The sequence below is a fragment of the Ascidiella aspersa genome, chromosome 2, assembly GCF_963924565.1.
Source record: "Ascidiella aspersa chromosome 2, kaAscAspe10.2, whole genome shotgun sequence".
Classification (NCBI taxonomy): Eukaryota; Metazoa; Chordata; class Ascidiacea; order Phlebobranchia; family Ascidiidae; genus Ascidiella; species Ascidiella aspersa.
The window spans coordinates 30,739,063-30,758,360 of NC_139448.1; the positions used below are offsets into that span (position 1 = coordinate 30,739,063).

The 19,298-nt window shown below is 36.0% G+C and overlaps 3 protein-coding genes across 3 annotated transcripts; all 3 read left to right on the forward strand.

Moving 5' to 3' along the window:
• Window positions 1–1,277: 1,277 nt before the first annotated feature.
• LOC146164854 (amine sulfotransferase-like) lies at window positions 1,278–5,368 on the forward strand. The gene is made up of 7 exons (XM_083380858.1): window positions 1,278–1,539; window positions 3,313–3,426; window positions 4,159–4,268; window positions 4,401–4,542; window positions 4,636–4,751; window positions 5,032–5,182; window positions 5,259–5,368. Exons 1-7 carry the CDS (start codon window positions 1,278–1,280, stop codon window positions 5,366–5,368), a joined length of 1,005 nt encoding a protein of 334 aa, XP_083236984.1.
• Window positions 5,369–7,325: 1,957 nt separating this feature from the next.
• On the forward strand, window positions 7,326–10,113 carry LOC146164855 (amine sulfotransferase-like). The gene is made up of 7 exons (XM_083380860.1): window positions 7,326–7,541; window positions 7,634–7,747; window positions 7,843–7,952; window positions 8,291–8,432; window positions 8,890–9,005; window positions 9,557–9,707; window positions 10,004–10,113. Exons 1-7 carry the CDS (start codon window positions 7,334–7,336, stop codon window positions 10,111–10,113), a joined length of 951 nt encoding a protein of 316 aa, XP_083236986.1. The 5' UTR covers window positions 7,326–7,333.
• Window positions 10,114–13,594: 3,481 nt separating this feature from the next.
• On the forward strand, window positions 13,595–18,140 carry LOC146164856 (amine sulfotransferase-like). Its single transcript, XM_083380861.1, has 7 exons — window positions 13,595–13,793; window positions 14,790–14,903; window positions 16,002–16,111; window positions 16,224–16,365; window positions 17,352–17,467; window positions 17,759–17,909; window positions 18,031–18,140. The coding sequence occupies exons 1-7, from the start codon at window positions 13,595–13,597 to the stop codon at window positions 18,138–18,140; spliced, it is 942 nt and encodes a 313-aa protein (XP_083236987.1).
• The last annotated feature ends 1,158 nt before the right edge of the window (window positions 18,141–19,298 follow it).

Consider the following 19,298-nt stretch of genomic DNA (forward strand, 5'->3'; position numbering starts at 1 on the left):
GCCAAGGCGTTTGATTTATGCCGCTGTATTCCACTGCACGGCCGGTTTCTTTTTTTAACAATTGTTTTCCTTCACTGAAAAAGCTTATTTATTGATAAATTTAACTTGATCACCTTTTGTCAATCTGTTGTGCTAGATATATATGGAAAGTCACATAGCGCCGCGATATATAAGTTTACATATTCGTCGTAATACCATGACTGTTTTTTATTTGGTTGAAGGTGTTGATTGTTTAGGGACATGTTTGGAATATGGGCGAAAGGAATTGCAACCTAAAATATCTTTGTGATTGAACTATGGTTCATAGTAAACAACTTAAAATAGCTTGGGTTTTATAAGATGTGTCGATTACTACAAACGAACTGTTTTAATGGTGTCACTGAGTATGCAAATTGTTATTCTAGTATGCAAATTATTTTTCTATATTTCAAATGGTAATACTTAGTTTGAAATTGCTAACAGTATAGTAAATTACTTTTTGCAATCACTTTGTGAATGTATGTCTTGAGTTCTCGGATTTCATACGCAGATCTTTACATGTACACTCCGGTAGACAGTATAGACTTCTTACAGTTAAAGGGTATAGCAAACCAGGCTAATACATGCGCCCAATAATGTTAGCTGCAATTACAAAAGTGTGCACCAAGCATTTCGGTTTGTTGGCGAATATTTAATACTTACTATAAAAATGATTTAGTAGCAACAAAATCTCTCTCAAAATGTCAGATTGTGAAAAAGTTAGTTTGAATAAAAAAATAAAATTAGGTTTATGTGGTGTTTAGGATTTCTTTTAAGAATTACGTCACAAAATTACGACATAACGTGACGTTATAATTAGCGAAACTTAAAAAAGGACAGGCGACACATTAGGTACAACAATATTTGCATATGGCTCGAAATAACGCAATTAATAGTCGTAACTTTTGAACATTTTCATTCCTTTACAAAGAAAATCCTAGATCTGTCCAGCTACAAAATTTCATGCAACCTAGCATGTATATATGTATCATGCTGACGTAGGCATTGGAAAAACTGTTTCGATATTTGGCTATTAGTTTCGCGAAGATAATCGAAAATTATCGTAATTCAATCCCATAACTGCTGAACAAAAGCTGTTTTGCAAAGCAAAATATTTGTATTGGAATCCTAATTGGCCTTGAAATGGTCTTATAAAATTAAAAAAATCTGATGCCACCGAAACACTGTATTCGTGGTTAACACCTTAGATTTGTTATTAGATTTTAATTATATGTAAAAGCAAACGTTACCAAAAAGTGATGTCGATTGAATTGACAAATGAAAGCGTTCAAGGTTGGAAGTCAATCACAGCAACCTTAAACTTGGTTGAAGAGCAATACAGATGCAAACTCGACGAATACAAGCAATACCTGCACGATCTGCGGTCGAACACTCCAAAACCAGTCGAACGAAATGGTCATTATCTGTTTCCCGGTTCTGAATTTGACACAGCCCAGTACGCATACGACGAATTGGAACTCGGTAAAGGCGATGTAGTTGTGGTGACCTACCCAAAGACAGGTTAGTGATATTGGATTTTATCGGGTGCTTCTGTTGCAAAAATTGGGTGTTTTCAGTAAACTGTTTTCAGTACACTCACAATTACCCCTGTAAACCACTGTAAAGCAGGGGTGGGCAACGTGCGGCCCGCGGGCCGCATGCGGCCTTTTTTCATTTTTGTGTAGCCCTTCACCTCCTTACAGCTATTTTTCCCTAAATAAGGCTATGAGTGTGCACCATGTTGGGACTTTTGCTCTATCAGTTTCCTGTTTGAAGTGCGATGTAACCCATATGCTACACCGCTACATTAATGCAGTCGAACTCAAGTAGCATCTATTACAAAACAATCTTTCATTCATAAAGTTTTTTACATGTTGTGTTTAACAGCTGGTGTTGAATTAAGGCTGTTAATTAAATGCCTTCCTGTAAGCATTGCATTTCCTTACTGGCCCTTGTGTTAAAAAAGGTTGCCCACCCCGGCTGTAAAGCATGTTGTATTGGTCCGTAAGCCTTAAGACCCCAATGTATTATCTCTTTTTACAGGTTGTCTAATCTATTCGAGGAAACCCACGCTTTCTTTCAGCGAGTCTTAATCGAAATGTATTAGTTATTTTAGTCGCCTTGTGAAATATATTCTGCAGTTGGCAGAAACAGATCTAAGCAGACCAAAGGGCATCAGGCCATTGGACCATGGTCTGGTTCCTAATGTAGGCCTATATTTTGTCAACGTTAACTTTGGAAATCCTAAATAAATATATTTTAGAACATTTTGACGACAGAGTTTTGCTGAGTCAATTTTCAAGCAAGCGAAAATCTATTTCACTGAATCACCCTTTTGATTCTCGATATTTATGCAGATAAAAAGCGGTTGTTCTTGTGTGTCATAAAAGTACTTCAGTATATATGTTGCGACCAAAAATCAGTGTTGTAAACAAGTCATTTTGAAATAACTTAAGTCCAAGTCAAGTCATTTGAAAAATAACTTAAGTCCAAGTCAAGTCTTTTGCAAAAATAACAAGTCAAGTCCCAGTCCAAGTCATCGGTTGCCCAAGTCAAGTCCCAGTCAAGTCATTATGAATTTCAAGTCATGTCATTGACATAAAAGTAAATTGTTAAACTATTAAAATTGGTAAACTCGACCGATTACAAGCAACAATTTAACTAAAAAAACACACAAACGCAATATACAGTAATAAGAGTGTTAAATGTGCAAAACTTGAGATAAATTTAAATGAAAAACACTTAATTTACTCCCAAGTTATTTGACAAAATGACTTAAGTCCAAGTCAAGTCATTTGTCCAAAAGACTTAAGTCAAGTCAAGTCATTTTGGTCAAAGGACTTAAGTCAAGTCAAGTCATTTGAAAACAGTGACTTAAGTGCACTTAAGTCAAGTCAATGACTTAAGTCATTACAACACTACCAAAAATTAAAGCCTTTATTACGGGTCACATATTCTTCAACCGGGTTTAGGGGACCAAACCTTTACAACAAAATAAATATAAAACATAATAAAATTAAACTAGGCTACTTATACAGAATATTAATGAGGACGCATTAATAGAAGTGTTTCTTGGATTAAATAGTTTGATAAAATAAAAAGTTTAAACAAAAATATTATCCGAATTTTACAAAATCCTAAAAAAAATGATTTTATTCGCCAGTACCTAACAAAACACTGTTCACGTTTAACCTAAAAACAAAACAAGATTTTTTTCAAAAGATAGCCTAACCATATCTGCCTACGACTTTTAGACTATAGTCACGCCTACTACAGCTTATGCATTACAAGCAGGAACCCACTGGGTCATGGAGATCGTCAGGAGCATATTTGGTCGTAAAGATGCGGAACTACAGCAGAAATACTCCTCACTGCATTACATATTTACCTTTTTGGAATGTGGACCAGGTTTGTCAAACACTGTGCACCCCTATAACTGTATTGTCACTTGAGGTTACGATTGACAAAATCGCCCTCTACTTATGTCTCTAACTCTTACCCTACTCTTCCTCCGAATGTTTCTCCAACTATACCCTCCGAATCGTACATCAACACTTTTCCCGACTCTTCCGACATTTCTTTCACCAATCCTGCCTTTCAATCTTTCTCCAAACTACAACTCTTACTATAATTCCTTCACCCCTTTCTCCAATTTTTCGACCAATGCCTCTGTGACTTTCTCCAAACTCTCTGACTCTTTTTCCAAGTTCTAACTTAAACTCTAATTCGAACTCACATTTTTAAAGTTGTTTAAGATGTGCGCACATTCTGAATAAAGTGCGCACATTTTTTTGAGCACTCTGTGCAAAACAACGGCACGTCCCGTGCTGCGCAATGTAATAAGTTGGAACAAAGTCAGTTTAATGCCGCGTGCTACTTTCAGAGATGCATTTCTGAAAACAGCCAGTTGGCAGGTTTACTATGAATTTGAACAAAAGAGTAAAAATGTAAGCATAACTAAAGCAATTTCATACCAGCTTGAGAAACTTTTTTAGGATAGCATTACATAAATGAAGAAACGGCCATAACTTAAAAAAGAAACTACCAGAACTAAAAAATAAGATACCTTGCTTTCTAAGCTTTGTGACTAATGCAATTTTCTATAATTTTTTTAAACTTGTGTTTCTTACATGTTGGTAGTTTGCAAGCACATCGTAATGGAAAACCTTCCCTTCAAACGAAACGTTTTTGTAACTCATCTTCCGCCATCTCTCATTAACCTGAAGAAGTACCGGGAAAGTGGGGTAAAGGTAAATAGGAAATTATGTGTAGGATATGTATTCTACCGGCTTAGCTTGAGCACATTTGGCATATTCTGTTATTAGTCAACCCTTCACTGGTAGAAATATGGGTAAAACACAAAATATTTGTCTTCCTTTGAGGTGATTTACGTGATCCGCAATCCAAAGGACCAAGCTGTATCGTGGTACAACTACGTAAAAAAACGACCGGTGTGGCAGAGCGCAAACTGGAAACATATTTATCCTCAAGAAGAAAAGCGATTTTATGATCTCTACATTGCTGGTAAGTATTTGCAGTCTGAAACCTGCTGCTATACTAACTGCACGAAAAGTTTTATCTTAAACGTCACAACGTTAACCTTTTATAATTTCGCAGGAAAGACTCCTTTACATTCCAAAGAGGGCGAGGGGTATTTGGAACACGTTCGCGCTTGGTACGAACACAAAAACGATTCCAATCTGCTTTGGCTGGCATACGAAGATCTAAAGAAAGTAACGTTGACATGAATTTTGACATAAAACAACAAAAATATTCTGGGCCACTTTTATTAATAACACCTCTTTTTTAGGCTGGTAATAAAACACGATACAGATTCAACAAACCAATGGGTTTCTTTTTGTTTGTAGTTACGACATTGATCGCATCCTAATCCAACTGCTTACTTTTTTCATTAAAGTTTTAATCTCATTACATTTACGCGGATTTTGTCAACAATCTCGTAACTATTTATAAAACAGCAATTACTCTCAAACTACATTTTTTTACCTTTAGAAGCCTGAAGAGCAAATCAGCAAGCTGGCAGAATTCCTCGGGGAATACCCGACTGAAAATGAGCTTGATGGGATCGTTAAGAAGACTTCGTTTATTTCTATGAAAAAGGAAGCGGAGAATTGTCATTTGATGAAAACGATTGTCGGAAAAGGTAAGCGCCAGCATTTTTTTAGTTATGTATCAACTAAGTACGAAAAGTACCAATTAACCAAGTACGATGTTTTCAGGTGAAGTAGGAGATTGGCGGAATCATTTAAGCGATGAACAAAGCGCAGCGATTGATCGAAAAGTCGAAGAAATACTTGGAAACACCGACATCAAGTTTACTTACGAATAAACATGAAACTAGAAAACCAAAATTTTTAAATATTCAGTTTATTTAAATGTGTCCGATCAAACATTGATAAAACATTTATTTCATAAGGGACGCCGGAGCAATTTCAGGGCAAGGGGGCGACTTTTTTGGTAAGGGCAACATAGACCGCAGGCGAGCGTAGCGAGCCTACATATTGGGGGTCTGGGGGTCCTCGGAAACTCCCCCGGAAACAACACTGCTTTATGATTTCCGTCGCATAATATTTAACGTTGTGAAAGCAATATATAATTTTGCATGAAAACGGCACTTTTGCACCCCCCTTTCCCCCCTTAGCAAAGGGCAGAAGGGGCGCTTGTAATAAAACGAAAACCTTTAAATCTGTTCACTTTGCCCTGTATAATTTGTACGCTATTGTTAATGGCTATAAATCGCAAATATAATTTTTGCAACACAGTGCTGTACATAATAAATGTTAGAGGTTATAAAATTGGATCAAATATTATTCTAATATATTTTTGTCATGTTCCTTCGATGTGCCGCATCTCCCCCATATTTGATATGTTCTCCACCAAGCTGCTGATATAATACATAATTTGTTTTGAAATATACACTTCAAATAGGCAAAACTCAAGTATTACTACAACTTTAAAGAAAGAAAGAAATTTTTGTAGTAACGGATTTGTATGTCATATGCATTTTTCTTACTGCTATGTATTTACAAATACCAAAAGCCAAACCCACTAATAACTACACGGAAAAACTAATTTTTTGACAATAAAAAACAACCAAAATTAGCCGCCTCTTTTGAATTGCACTTCCTCAAAGATGACTATAGCTACAATTTAATTAATAAATAATAACTATAACGAAGAGTGTATTTGTGTTGTAGGAAATAAAAGGCTTCATATTCGTCATTTGCCTCGCTGTACCCTGCTCCGCTGTCATATAACGGTTAAAGTGTTTGCGGCGAATCGACTAATCGCTACAAATGATTGTCACGGCTGACTTCAAGCCTAAATCGTGATGGGTAAATTAAGCACATTTTGTTTGTTGCGGCACGTTTTAGTGATACACTGACACAGCAGTCAGTGGAATTAACTTCTCAGTTGATGGGATTGATGGCATACGAGAACAGGCTACTTTAGTTTCGCCCGACAAGGCAACTGAATGGGTGAACTTGGAATTCCTGTTTAGTGACGAATTATTTTCAGTTGATTGTAATTTTGCAAAGTTAAAGGGATAGAGTATCTACACAAATACCCAAAACAAAGATTGTTAAATGTGAAAGTCAGTATTTACGTCAATTCGAAACAGTTTTCTACGAGGGTTGTAAGATTGTTAAGATCAAGTGTTTTAATGAGTAATTAGAATTCGTACAAAGAAAAGCAAACAAGAAAAGGGCCAAAAAGGTTGATAAAGTGTCACCTAGTGTGACGCTACAAAATTTTACTCAATTTGTAGTTATATTTTTTTCCATGTGCAGGCAAGCCATTGTTTTTCACAAACAAATATGATTATTATTGTTTATGTAGATTGTAGAACAACGGAATAGCACAACCCTAACCCAATATTTCCGCAAGTAGGCAACGAATAAGTTTGTTGGTTTGTTGAGAAGTCACACTGCAAGCTTAATATGCAGCCAGGGATAGCATTTTTTACAATTTTTTCAGCAAAGTTGGTTTCAAATAAACCCTCAACCAACTTTAAACGTTTACTTTTCTTTAAAACAACAATTACGTAGCTATATTGACAGAAAGGCTATAGACTTTGAAAGCGTAGCGTATATTTGTTATTCAAACTTAACACTTGTCAACACTTGTCATTAAAGTTTGCGTATAAATCCTGATATCTTAATAAAGGTTAATACGGTACTTTTACATTTTCTATTAGAAATAACCTATATCTTAACGATACATCGCAAAGATGTCAACTGAAGCAAATAAATACATCATTGAAGGTTGGAAACCAATCACAGCAACCGTTAATATGGTGAAAGCACAGTACAGAAGCAACTTGGAAGAATATAAAAAATACTGGCACAATCTAATGTTTACACAAGTGGACACCGTGAAACCAGTTGAAAGGAATGGTTATTATTTGTTGCCTGGGTTCGAATTTGATACGGCCCAGTATGCTTACGACAAGTTGGAACTAAGTGAGAGGGATGTTATTGTGGCAAACTATCCAAAAACAGGTATTTTGTCATATTTAATTGAGGCATGTAACGTTACTTATGTTGCATATAACTTCGAAGTCAGTTAGATTACAATGCTTTTCTTTTAAAAGGAACGACGTGGACAACTTCGATTGTTGCAAACTTGTTTGCTCGGAATAAACCCGAAATGGAGCAAAACTATGCAACTGTGGATAGAATGTTCAAGTATTTGGAATGTGGTCCAGGTTTGCCAAAACATCAAAACAACATGTCGATATTCTACCATGTTAACCAAACAGCAATAACGTTTACGTTCTTTATATTATTTGTTATTTTGCAGTTAGTAAATTCGTCGTGAGTGAAAATCTTCCCTTTAAACGAAGAATTTTTGGAACTCATTTACCATCCACTCTTCTCAACTTGAAAAAGTACCGGGAAAATGGAGTAAAGGTAAACAAAGATAAGCTGTTCTTGCAGAAAAGCAAACCGCGGTTAAAGGATTGCATAACCTCTTTGCCTCCACACTGGGGTTCCACCCCTGCATGGTTATCAACTGCTTTGCTTGAATAATGCTTACTTCCATGATATAGCCTATATAGTGCAATGCTGCTATAGAATACAGCATGCCAAACTACGAGTATGGTGTCTACCCTTTGTTGGATCCAGGGTTTTACCAAATAGTTTAAGCCTAAGGAAAATTAAAAATTCGTAGAATATTTTTTTTTTCAAGTCAAAAATACAGACAAAGTCAAGTGAAATTTTAAGTATATATAATGGCACTCTATCAGGTGATTTACGTGATTCGAAACCCAAAGGACCAGGTTGTGTCGTGGTACAACTTCACAAAGACACTCCCGCTGGCACGAGCTGCCCATTGGAAACATACTTACCCAAAAGACGAAGCACTATTTTACGATATCTCTATCGCGGGTGAGACCATGCATTTTTTTACCCTCTTTTCGCAATTTAACGTGGTTTGATCGCTGGTCCGGTCATTGGTAATTTATTTGTTCGCTACTTGTGTTTTCAACAAAACAATCCTAGACAACTCTTAAAGTCATCAAGAACGATCCAGAATCGGTCCATTAACTTTGCTTATGGCGGAACATTGTGTCGTAAATCTATTCTACATACCCCCACTTCTAGTCGGCAATCAAGTATATGGGCCATATAATAAGTTAGTCTCGTACAGTACGTTACTTTCCTTTTCACCTGTGTCACAAAAAGTACAAGAAGTAGTCGGCGGCATACCGACAAACAATTATCTAAATTACAATAGTCACACCAGAAAACATACAAATTGCGTTGCACGGCTAGCATATAGCTTCTTTTAACCCACCCAAGTTGGTTAGGTGTGTTTAGCTATAATCTGCTTCTAAATACGCAGGAAAGCATCTTCTATTTTCCAAAGAAGGCGAGGGGTATTTGGAACACGTTCGCGCTTGGTACGAACACAAAAACGACCCAAATTTGCTTTGGCTGGTATACGAAGATCTAAAAAAGGTAATGCTTTCATACCGTGGTAATATAGCATTTAAAGAAAGTCATAAAACTATTCTTGACCAGTGTCATGCATAATGAAGTAAATTACGCCGCATCACTCTAATAGGGGATGTGGCGTTTTTTTTATTGCACATTTTTCGTCAAAATATATGCACGTTCAAATGTGCCAACATTACTTCATATGTGATCATTACAAAATTTGCACTTTAAATTAAGTTAGGTAGAGTTAGATCGTTATCTAAAACATAATGACAGTCTCAATAAGTCCGAATATTACTTGCTTTAAAGTGGGCATTTTTAATAGGTGCGCAAATTATGTTTTTTAAACCCAGTTCCAATTTTTGCACATATATGGCTTTATGCGATTCAGTTACTCAGTCCAACTCTAACCAGTAACGAAACTTCACAACTATCAAAACCCTATATTTTATATTGTACAATAATCAGAGTTTTTTTCGGAGACCAAAATTCCAGTTTTTATCGCGTGTTATGACATTTATTTCATACACTAACCAGTATACGCTCCAAAACTAAAAATTTATTGTACTTAGAAACCTAAAGAGGGAATCCTCAAGTTGGCAGAATTCCTCGGGGAATACCCTAGCGAAGATGAGCTTGAGCGGATCTTGGATAAAACTTCTTTCAGCTCCATGAAAAAGAGAGTAGAAGATAAGCCTTTGGAGAATATATTTATTAGAAAAGGTAACTGTTGAGATTTGTTTTTTCTTTATCTTGCAGAGGCTACTCGCTGTATAGGCACATTGTTCTTACAGGTAAAATGTACAGTTTAGTAGCGCGTGAGTAAAAATTCATCTAAAATTTCACAGTAATATTAAATTGCATTAAAAAGCATTTTAGTTTAGCTATTAAAATTTATTGCTATTGATCTGCTTGTTCTCTTTTTTACGCCCCCTTTAAAATTGAGCTTTTACCTTCGGCCCTGATGCTAACAAAGATTGAGAACCACTAGCTGTTATATAAGCAAGTTGTTTTTACAGGTGAAATAGGAGATTGGCGGAACCATTTAAGCGATGAGCAAAGCAAGGCGATTGATAGAAAAGTCGACAAAGTACTTGGAGACACCGACATTAACTTTACTTACGAATAATCGCAAAACTAGTTTTTTTTAAACTAGTTTTTATAATGTTTAGTGATTTACATAGAAAAAACTTTTAACTTTTGTCTTGCTTTAAGAATTACAAAGTTTAACTCGATGATTTCCGGACGCTTGACTCTGCCTGACGGCGAGGTAAAAATTCCGGAAAATTTAATTTTGATTCGGATGAAATGCATATATTAATATTTTAAAAACATCATACTTAACGATAAGTATATTTTAACCAAGTCTAGAATATGCACCAAAGCCATTCATGTTGTCAGTTAATTCATAATGATCGCTGTTTTTTTAGACTTTTAGGCTGCTATATTGAAAAACAAAAATCTATCTGGAAATTAATTTTTAAAAAGAAATGTTACTCGTCAATAAAACTTTGATAATAAAACGATAATTGTAGATACTTCGGTTCACATAATTTGCTGTACGTTAATATTGCTTAAAGCAATGTTTTCCCAAACCTAGAGAAATTCATAGGAAATTAGTCCAATTGTTGTTTGAGAAATCTTTATGTTTTAGGTCAAAAAATAATTATCACAGCTATGAATTAAAACAACACAATTCTATTAGCAAATACTGGTACATATAATTGAATTAACCACGAGTGTATAAAAAGGGGAATTGATAAAATTGTAATTGCAAAATATAACAAAACGAAACACTATGTACATTTCTACTGAGATTCTGCATTCGTGTCACCAATGCCTTAAGTAGCCAAATCTTGCAGAGATTAACTGAAGCACAAGAATGCTAAGGTTGAGTTGCAAACTTAACCGTGACGGAAAAAATGCGTTTGTTCGTTTTGCGTTGCACGTTGCCAAATACGGCTTGTTTCAACGCACACTTTCCGTGAGACAGTATAGATTTCTTAAAGGGTATAACAAACTGCAGTGGAAAAGCGTGCACAAAGCATTACGGTTTGGTCGCGAATATTTAAGATTAGTTATAGAGATGATTTAGTAGTCACATAATATCTTAAACATGGATCAGGTTGTGGAAAGTTTAGTTTGGACAAAAAAATAAATTAGGTTTATTTGATGTTCAGGACAGATTCAGGATTTTTGTTCGGGGGGCCATGAGTTTTTTTAAGAATGACGTCACAAAGTTTCGTCGTAACGTGATGTCATAAATACAAAAAAGGGTTTATTTGATTTTAATTGGCGAGACTTTTAACAAAGGACAGGTGACGCATTATTCACAATAATGACATTCACATATGGCTTGAACCAGTGTTCCCTCTAAGGTGCGCAACTGCGCAATTGCGCAGCCACACCAGGCAAAAGTAAAATTTGCTTTTGCGCACTTACATCATTCCCAATTCAAAACTAAAATATCTTCACAATTTTGTCACAACAGTTTGGGCATTTTTCGGTTTCATTATCCATGCTGTGTATGTATTTTTTTTTAACTCGCACAGAATTAAATGTCTTCTCAGGAAAATAAAGCTTAAAGAATAATTGAGTTTAGAACAGTGCCGAACACAGCAGTGGAGTCTTTGACAATAATTCGGGATCAATAAACCGAAATTCATACTTAAATTTTTACCACAAGTGCAGTTTTTACACGATTTCTGTGCAGATACAAGTTATCTTGATCAATGCAAATGAGCAAATATATCGCAAAAAAACAAAAAAAATACATCACGCAAAATTGAACCCGAATGTTCAGATATTTTTCGCGCGACCGCTTTGTTGTCATATCTCTGAACGTATTTAACAGAATTGCAGTTGCACATTCAAGTTTATTGAAAATAGTTGTTTCATAACGTCACGCTTTGTGACGTCATGTCAAAAATATTTACGTCCTCGCCCCAATACAAAAACATTGATCTGCCGCGTGCCCCTGCCAACGCAGCCTTAAAATATTCTTAAATATTTTCGCAGTAAAAAATTTCTTAGAGGTAACACTGGCTCGAATGGATTTATGTTTTAATGTAACAGAAATTTACTTAAAAAAAAATTTTGCCAATTTCAACCAAATTTAAGCTTCTTTGTGCGCGATCAGTTCGCTAAAAAACACCAGGTTTCAAAAGTTTTTAAGATTATCTGTTATATGAAGTAGCGTTGTGACGTCACTTTTGAGAGTTTTTATGCCTCCACGAACAAAAGTTTTGGATCCGCCCCTGGTACAAGGTCTTACAAAATTTCATGACACGTATATAGCATGCATGTGTGTATCATGCTGAAGTAGCCATTAGGCAAACTGTTTTACAATTTTGCATAATAGTAGCACGTTTCTGCTGTCTGCAGAAATGTTCTGTTACAAATTTACAAGGTTTAATTAGGATATTTTGTCATTAGTTTCGCGAAGTAATCGAAAATCGGTAATTCAATCCCATAACTAACGAACAAAATCTGTTTTGCAAATCAGAATATTTCTATTGCAGTCCCAACGGACTCCAGCCATAAGACCGAGATAAGAACAACACCAACTTTAGAATAAAACACAATTCGGAATAAGGCAAAAATAGCACTAATACCCAGTGGTGGGATTCAGCCGGTTCGCACCGGTTCCATAGAACCGTCTCATGAAATTTTATGAGATCAGCGAACCGGTGAGCATTGCTGGTTACTGTTTTAGGATTTTTGCATCTTATCTCATACATTGATTTTTGAGATCCCAGTAGCTCACGTGATTGTTTTTTCAAATGTTCCATGGTAAAGGTCGCACGTAACACTAACAGTCATACAGTGTGTTCATTTTTATAATTTTATAACTTTCCTATTGTAATTGTTTGTCTGAAAGTCTAATTTTTGCGTCATAAGTACAAGTCAAGAGACGACTGCTGCTTTTTAGTGTGGTTGTTAGCAGTAATGGGATTCAGCCGGTTGGCAGTTCGTAACATTCGTTGGAACCTGGGGTTGCATCCTGTTCTTGCAACTACATTAGTTATTTGCTGAAAAATATGACATTTTGTAAGAGAACCGGCTGAAATATATGACTTTTGTGATAGAACCGGCTGACATAAAAATTAAATCCCACCACTGCTAATGGTATTAGTACCGTCTAAATCGAAATAAGTCCTAAATTCGTCGGAATAAAATCTAAAAGGTCAGAATAAGGCCTCAACAACATTTTAACTATCCCAACCCCACCCCTAAGTACATCACTAACTCCTCTAATAATTTCAACACTAACTCTTTTTCCAACCCCACCCATTTCCCACCGATAAACCCAAACAAGAGCAAAAATCCGGTGCCCAAACAGCGGCGACCTGACGGCGCCCGTCAGACTAGGGCGTCCATAAGGTAGTCACCAAATCGCCCGATGCCAGATCGATCGCCCCATACCTTCCACCCACAGGTTCGGGCGTTATTTTGGCAATTCTTATGTCATCAAAAACTATGTGTTCGGTTAATACCCATTTTGTTATTATAGAATTAATTGTAAAAGCAAACGTTACCAAAGGGCGATGTCAACCGAATTTAAGAATGAAGGTATTCAAGCTTTGGACTTACTCACAGCAACCTTAAACATGGTTGAAGTGCAATATAGATGCAAACTGGACGAATACAAGCAATACTTGGATACTTGGCGGTGGAACATTCCCAAACCAGTCGAGCGAAATGGTTATTATTTGTTCCCCGGGTTTGAATTTGATACAGCCCAGTACGCATACGACGAATTTGAACTCGGTAAAGGCGATGTAGTTGTGGCCAACTACTCAAAGACAGGTGAGGTATTATATACGCTGTTGCTACCAGGCATAGAATACTAAAAATAAGTTTTTTCTGGTATATATTTGTTTGTCCAACGTTTCGGCTAACTATTCAGAAAGCCACTTCACCAGGGAAAACGCGTGGTGAGTTACTACAGTTGCAAAAAAGTGTTTCCTTAAACTGTTGTTAAACACGCACAAGCCCCTGTAAAGCATGTTGGATTGGAACGTAGGCCTTACGACCCCAATATTATATACGTTTTTACAGGTCGTATATTCTTTTTAAGGAAACCCATGCTTCCTTTCAGAAAGTGTTCATCAAATTGTATTAGATGTCTTGAATGCCTTGTGAAAACTGGCAGAAGCAGAGACAGGGAGATCAAGGGCTACCGGGCCATGGGACTATAATCCCGGTTCCTATAATCGTATAACGTATACTTTTTCAACTTTACCTTTGCAAATACAAAAATAATATTTTCAAAACTTTTTGACGACATAAGTTTTTCTAAGGCAATTTTCAAGCAAGCGAAAACCTATTGAGCACAATCACCCCTTTGCTTCTCTATACTTATGCAGATAAAATCGTGTTTTCTTCAATGTGTCATAAAACTACTTCAGTAATTAGGTCGCGACCGACAATTAAAGCTTTTTGTCGGCCACGTATTCTCCAAACGGCTGAAACCTGCACACACCTGGTGAAGGTTCTAACAACAAAATTAATATAAAACATACCGGTAATAAAAATAAACTTCTTGTACAGAATATTAGTAAGGATGCTTTAATAGAAGTGTTCTAGGATATAATAGTTTGGTAATAAAGTATAAATAAAAAACAATTAACTAAAGTTTACAAAATCCTTAAAAATTGATTTTATTCACCCGAGCCTAACTATACACAGTTCACGTTTAAACTATAACACAAAACCGGTTTTTTAACAAGAGACATAGCCTAACCATCTGCCTGCGACTTTGAAACTATTGCCAGATATGCTAAACTTATGCATTACAAGCAGGAACCCATTGGATGCTGGAGATTGTCCGGAGCATATTTGGTCGGAAAGATGCGGAACTGCTGCAGAAATACTCCTCCCTACATTACATGTTCACCTTTCTGGAATATGGACCAGGTTTGTCAAACGTTTGTGAAACCGTGTACATCCCTATAACTGTAATGATACTGCGTGTTATGATGGACAAAATCCATCCAGAATAGTCGTCCAGGTTAAACAAGGTGCTAAGCAGTGGGACGCATAAAACAGCCAAAACGAACTTTGCTAAGCGTCAATCTTATCCTACGCATTGAATATATTTTCGTTTCCGATGTTTTGTATGACAATGAAACGCAAAGCAAATTGCTGAATGTTCTTTAATGAGCGGAAGAGCAACTGGCCTATGTCCGCGCAATGCGAGACAGAGATGCGACTATTTTTTTGCAAAATGTGTCCAAAAATGTGCAAAAAATGTGCACACATTTTAAATTCAGTTAAAAATATCACACTTCAAGATATTAATGCGGGCACCATTTGAAGCCTCTTATTCTAACTGTTTTCCTCTTATTCTTCATCCTTAAACTTTACTCGTTTGACTCTTCTCCACTAACTGTACTTCTCTAAATCTTCTTCTGCAAATCTTCTTTTCCTAATCCCCTACTCTAACCCTACTCCTAACTACTACCCAACTCTTTCAACGACTTTTTCACCAAGTCATCTTTTTTCTCCAAACTTCAACTCTAACTCTCATTCCTTTAACTCTTCTTCCAACTCTTTAACCAACTCTAACTCTGATTCTTTCGCCAAACTCTAACTTTGACTCGCACATTCTAGAATAAGTGCGGGGATTTTTGAAGGCATTTTAAAAGTGCGCACATTGTGCAAAACAACGCCACGTCCCCTATTGTGCAACGCCGTCTCGGCCACAAAAGATACTGCTAAAGTTGGAACAAAGTCAGTATAATACCACGTGCTACTTTCGACGATGCATTTTTAAAGGCAGCCGGTGGCAGATTGACTGACAATGTGAACAAACAAGTAAAAATGTTCAAACATAACTAAAGCAACTAAATACGCCTTGTGAAAAACTTTTTTAAGATAACATTTCGTAAATAAAGAAACGGCCACAATTTAAAAGATAAACGACCATAACTGAAAAATACATTGCTTTCAAGCTTTTTGACTATAGATGTTTTATAATTTCCTTTAAAACTAATTTTTCTTACATGTTGGTAGTTTGCAAGCACATCGTAAGTGAAAACCTTCCCTTCAAACGAAACGTTTTTGTAACTCATCTTCCGCCATCTCTCATTAACCTGAAGAAGTACCGGGAAAGGGGGGTGAAGGTAAATACGAAATTATGTGTAGACTTTATACCTTACAGGCCTAGCGTTAGCACATTTGGCATAGTCTATGATTAATCAATCCAATGGTAGAAAAAAATTGACATTCTATCAGGTGATTTACTTGATCCGCAATCCAAAGGACCAAGCTGTATCGTGGTACAACTTCGTAAAAAAACGTCCGGTGTGGAAAAGCGCAAACTGGAAACATATTTATCCACAAGAAGAAAGGCGATTTTATGATCTCTACATTGCTGGTAAGTCCTCGCAGTCTAAGACCTGTAACTATACTAACTATGGAAACCCTCTAAAAGAGCGTATATTTATGGAATCCAAAACAATTGGCAGCAGGTTTCTGCTTGTCGATCACTGTTCCGCTGACGCGTATATCAAGAATAAAACTCAAAGTTTAACAACTAGAGTAAAACCAGCATCAGACATTTTTTGGAACATACTGTATATTTTGCATGTACTGGAATTGTCAGTTCATGAAATTAAAGTAAAATACATAAAACAGCAGAACAGATTAGGTAAAACGTTTAAAAATAGTTTGTGCAGCTGTAAGAGTGGCACTGAACCCTAAAGAAACCATTAAAATCACTGCAAAAAATTGAAATATTAAAGTAGAGCTCACGCCCCAATGCCTAACAAATAAAAGTCGGGTCATATGACCGAAAAAAAGTCATTTTACGTAATGGCTTATGTCAAGTAAAGAAGTTTGTAAACAGAGACTGAGTACACTTAACAGTGTCGTCTGGAATGATTTGTTATTTCTAACGAATAGATATGTAGGCCTGAGATAAGAACATTAGCTTAGAATACAAATTGATAGCCATTCTATTCTTCACTGGCCAAAGGTAAGATGGTAGCAAATAACGTCAGGAAACTTGGTAACATGGCCTTAAGAAATCCCTCTCTATAATTGTCAGTAAGTAATCATAAGTGACTTAAACCCAAGTCAATTCGTTCGCAAAATACATTCAGCCCAAGTAACCTCATTTTTAATTCAAAGCGAGCTTACGAAGTTACAAAGGCATAGCGAATCAACCAATTTAAGTCATTGCATCAAGTTCAATTCAGAAGCTTTTGAACATGTGCACGTTGGATCAATCTCACAATAGATGCACAGTCGCATAGAAACACGTGGCCGGCGTTTTTACACAGCACAGTCATTACAACACTGTTTCTGTATAAGTTTGTTAGATGTGTTTATTGGACAATGGACATGGTACTAATTTCGTAGGAAAGCCTCCTTTGTATTCAAAAGAGGGCGAAGGGTATTTGGAACACGTTCGCGCTTGGTACGAACATAAAAACGATTCGAATCTGCTTTGGCTGGCATACGAAGATCTAAAGAAGGTAAAGTTGATATGAGATAAAACATCAAACGTACTCTTGTCCACTTTTATCAATAATAATGACGATAGATATATACCTCTTGTATAGGCTGGAAATGAAACAAGATGCAGATTCAACAAACAATTTATTTTTGTTTGTAGTTCCGACATCGATCGCACCATAAGCCAACTGCTTACGTTTTCCATTAAAGTTCCAATCTGTTTAAAATTACGTGGATTTTGTCAATAACTTCGCACGTTTTTATAAAAACAACAATATAGTTTCTCAAACTACAATTTGTTTTCACTTCAGAAGCCTAGAGAGGAAATCGGCAAGCTGGCAGAGTTTATCGGAGAATATCCGACTGAGAATGAGCTGGATTGGATCGTTAAGAAGACTTCGTTTATTTCCATGAAAAAGGAAGCGGAGAACAATCATTTGATGAAAACGATTGTCAGAAAAGGTACTCGTCCGGATTTTTTTTTACTTCTGCATCAATCGATTTTTTTTAGTTTCTGTATTTTTTTGAATTTCTGTATCAAAGTACGAAAAGTATCCATTAACCAAGTACGATTTATTTTCAGGTGAAATAGGAGATTGGCGGAATCATTTAAGCAAAGAACAAAGCGAAACCATTGATCGAAAAGTCAACGAAATACTTGGAGACACCGACATCAAGTTTACTTACGAATGAACAACTTATTTCGAAAAGTTTTAAGAATTCAGTTTAGAAAAAAACGCACGTGATGTAGACCAAACCCTGACAAACCATTTATTTCTGTTAAAACCATGTTCAGCGTATAGCCTAATCTTCTTAACTTTGTTCTATACAGTTATTATAGAATTAATATTGCATAAAAATATATGTGCAATATGGCTTTCTCACATTTTGTTGTATTATAATATTTTGCTCCAACTTTGTGTTTAGAGAGGACAGTTATCAGACTTGACTTCTTATTGTGACGTATTTAAACGAAACCTTTAAATCTGTTGAATTTGCCCCTGTCTAACTTGTACGCGTTTGCTAATGATCTATAAATCACAATCATAATTTTTGCAACACAGTCCTGCACCTTTTTGACAAATAAAAAACAACCAAAATTAACCGCCTTTTTTAAATTACACTTCTTTGAAAATGAATAGCAATAATTTAATACAGTGCTTTTCAACCTTTAAAATTTCCATCCGCACTTTTTGATTGCGAAAAATTTCCATCCGCACGGAACAAGCACAGTAAGTTTGCAAACTATAGCTTTATTTGTGAAATGTACCTAAGCCTTGACCGATATAAAATAGATAGCTTAATCTGCAATGAACCACTATGCGAGACTATATTACTGTAACTGTAACGGGTGCCATAGCTTATTTGATTACTGTATTACACCTACTAAAAACTAATCACATGTATCATTTTCATACGCACATTTATCCGCTTAGCGTTTGTCATCCGCACAAGTGCGTGAATTTATTTTTTTCTTATTGACTTTAATAACGAAATTTCTTATTTGTAGAGGCAACAGTTCTTTCTTGAATTGATGCCAGTTCTCCAAACATACTTTTATGGATTATAAAAAGCAGTGTTGTAAACAAGTCATTTTGAAATGACTTAAGTCCCAGTCAAGTCATTCGTAAAATAACTTAAGTACAAGTCAAGTCTTTTTGAATAAATAACAAGTCAAGTCCCAGTCAAGTCATAATTAGAGCATGCCACCTTCAAGTCCAGCCCTTGTCAAAAAAATAAAACTTTAAATTATGAAAACCGGCAAACTCCTCCGATTATTATGAGCAACTCAAGTCAAAAATAGCATAAACGCAGAATATAACAAGCAAATTATTTTAAGTGCAAAGATTG

What these genes read in the sequence shown, in the direction of transcription:
- LOC146164854 (XM_083380858.1), top strand. Translation starts at nt 1,278, where the DNA reads ATGTCGATTGAATTGACAAATGAAAGCGTTCAAGGTTGGAAGTCAATC. An exon ending in TTATGATCTCTACATTGCTG is followed by an intron (nt 4,543 to 4,635) that starts GTAAGTATTTGC and finishes ATAATTTCGCAG; the next exon opens with GAAAGACTCCTTTACATTCC. An exon ending in GAAAACGATTGTCGGAAAAG is followed by an intron (nt 5,183 to 5,258) that starts GTAAGCGCCAGC and finishes CGATGTTTTCAG; the next exon opens with GTGAAGTAGGAGATTGGCGG.
- LOC146164855 (XM_083380860.1), top strand. Translation starts at nt 7,334, where the DNA reads ATGGTGAAAGCACAGTACAGAAGCAACTTGGAAGAATATAAAAAATAC. An exon ending in GGCAAACTATCCAAAAACAG is followed by an intron (nt 7,542 to 7,633) that starts GTATTTTGTCAT and finishes TTCTTTTAAAAG; the next exon opens with GAACGACGTGGACAACTTCG. An exon ending in GTATTTGGAATGTGGTCCAG is followed by an intron (nt 7,748 to 7,842) that starts GTTTGCCAAAAC and finishes GTTATTTTGCAG; the next exon opens with TTAGTAAATTCGTCGTGAGT.
- LOC146164856 (XM_083380861.1), top strand. Translation starts at nt 13,595, where the DNA reads ATGGTTGAAGTGCAATATAGATGCAAACTGGACGAATACAAGCAATAC. An exon ending in ACCGGGAAAGGGGGGTGAAG is followed by an intron (nt 16,112 to 16,223) that starts GTAAATACGAAA and finishes ACATTCTATCAG; the next exon opens with GTGATTTACTTGATCCGCAA. An exon ending in GAAAACGATTGTCAGAAAAG is followed by an intron (nt 17,910 to 18,030) that starts GTACTCGTCCGG and finishes ATTTATTTTCAG; the next exon opens with GTGAAATAGGAGATTGGCGG.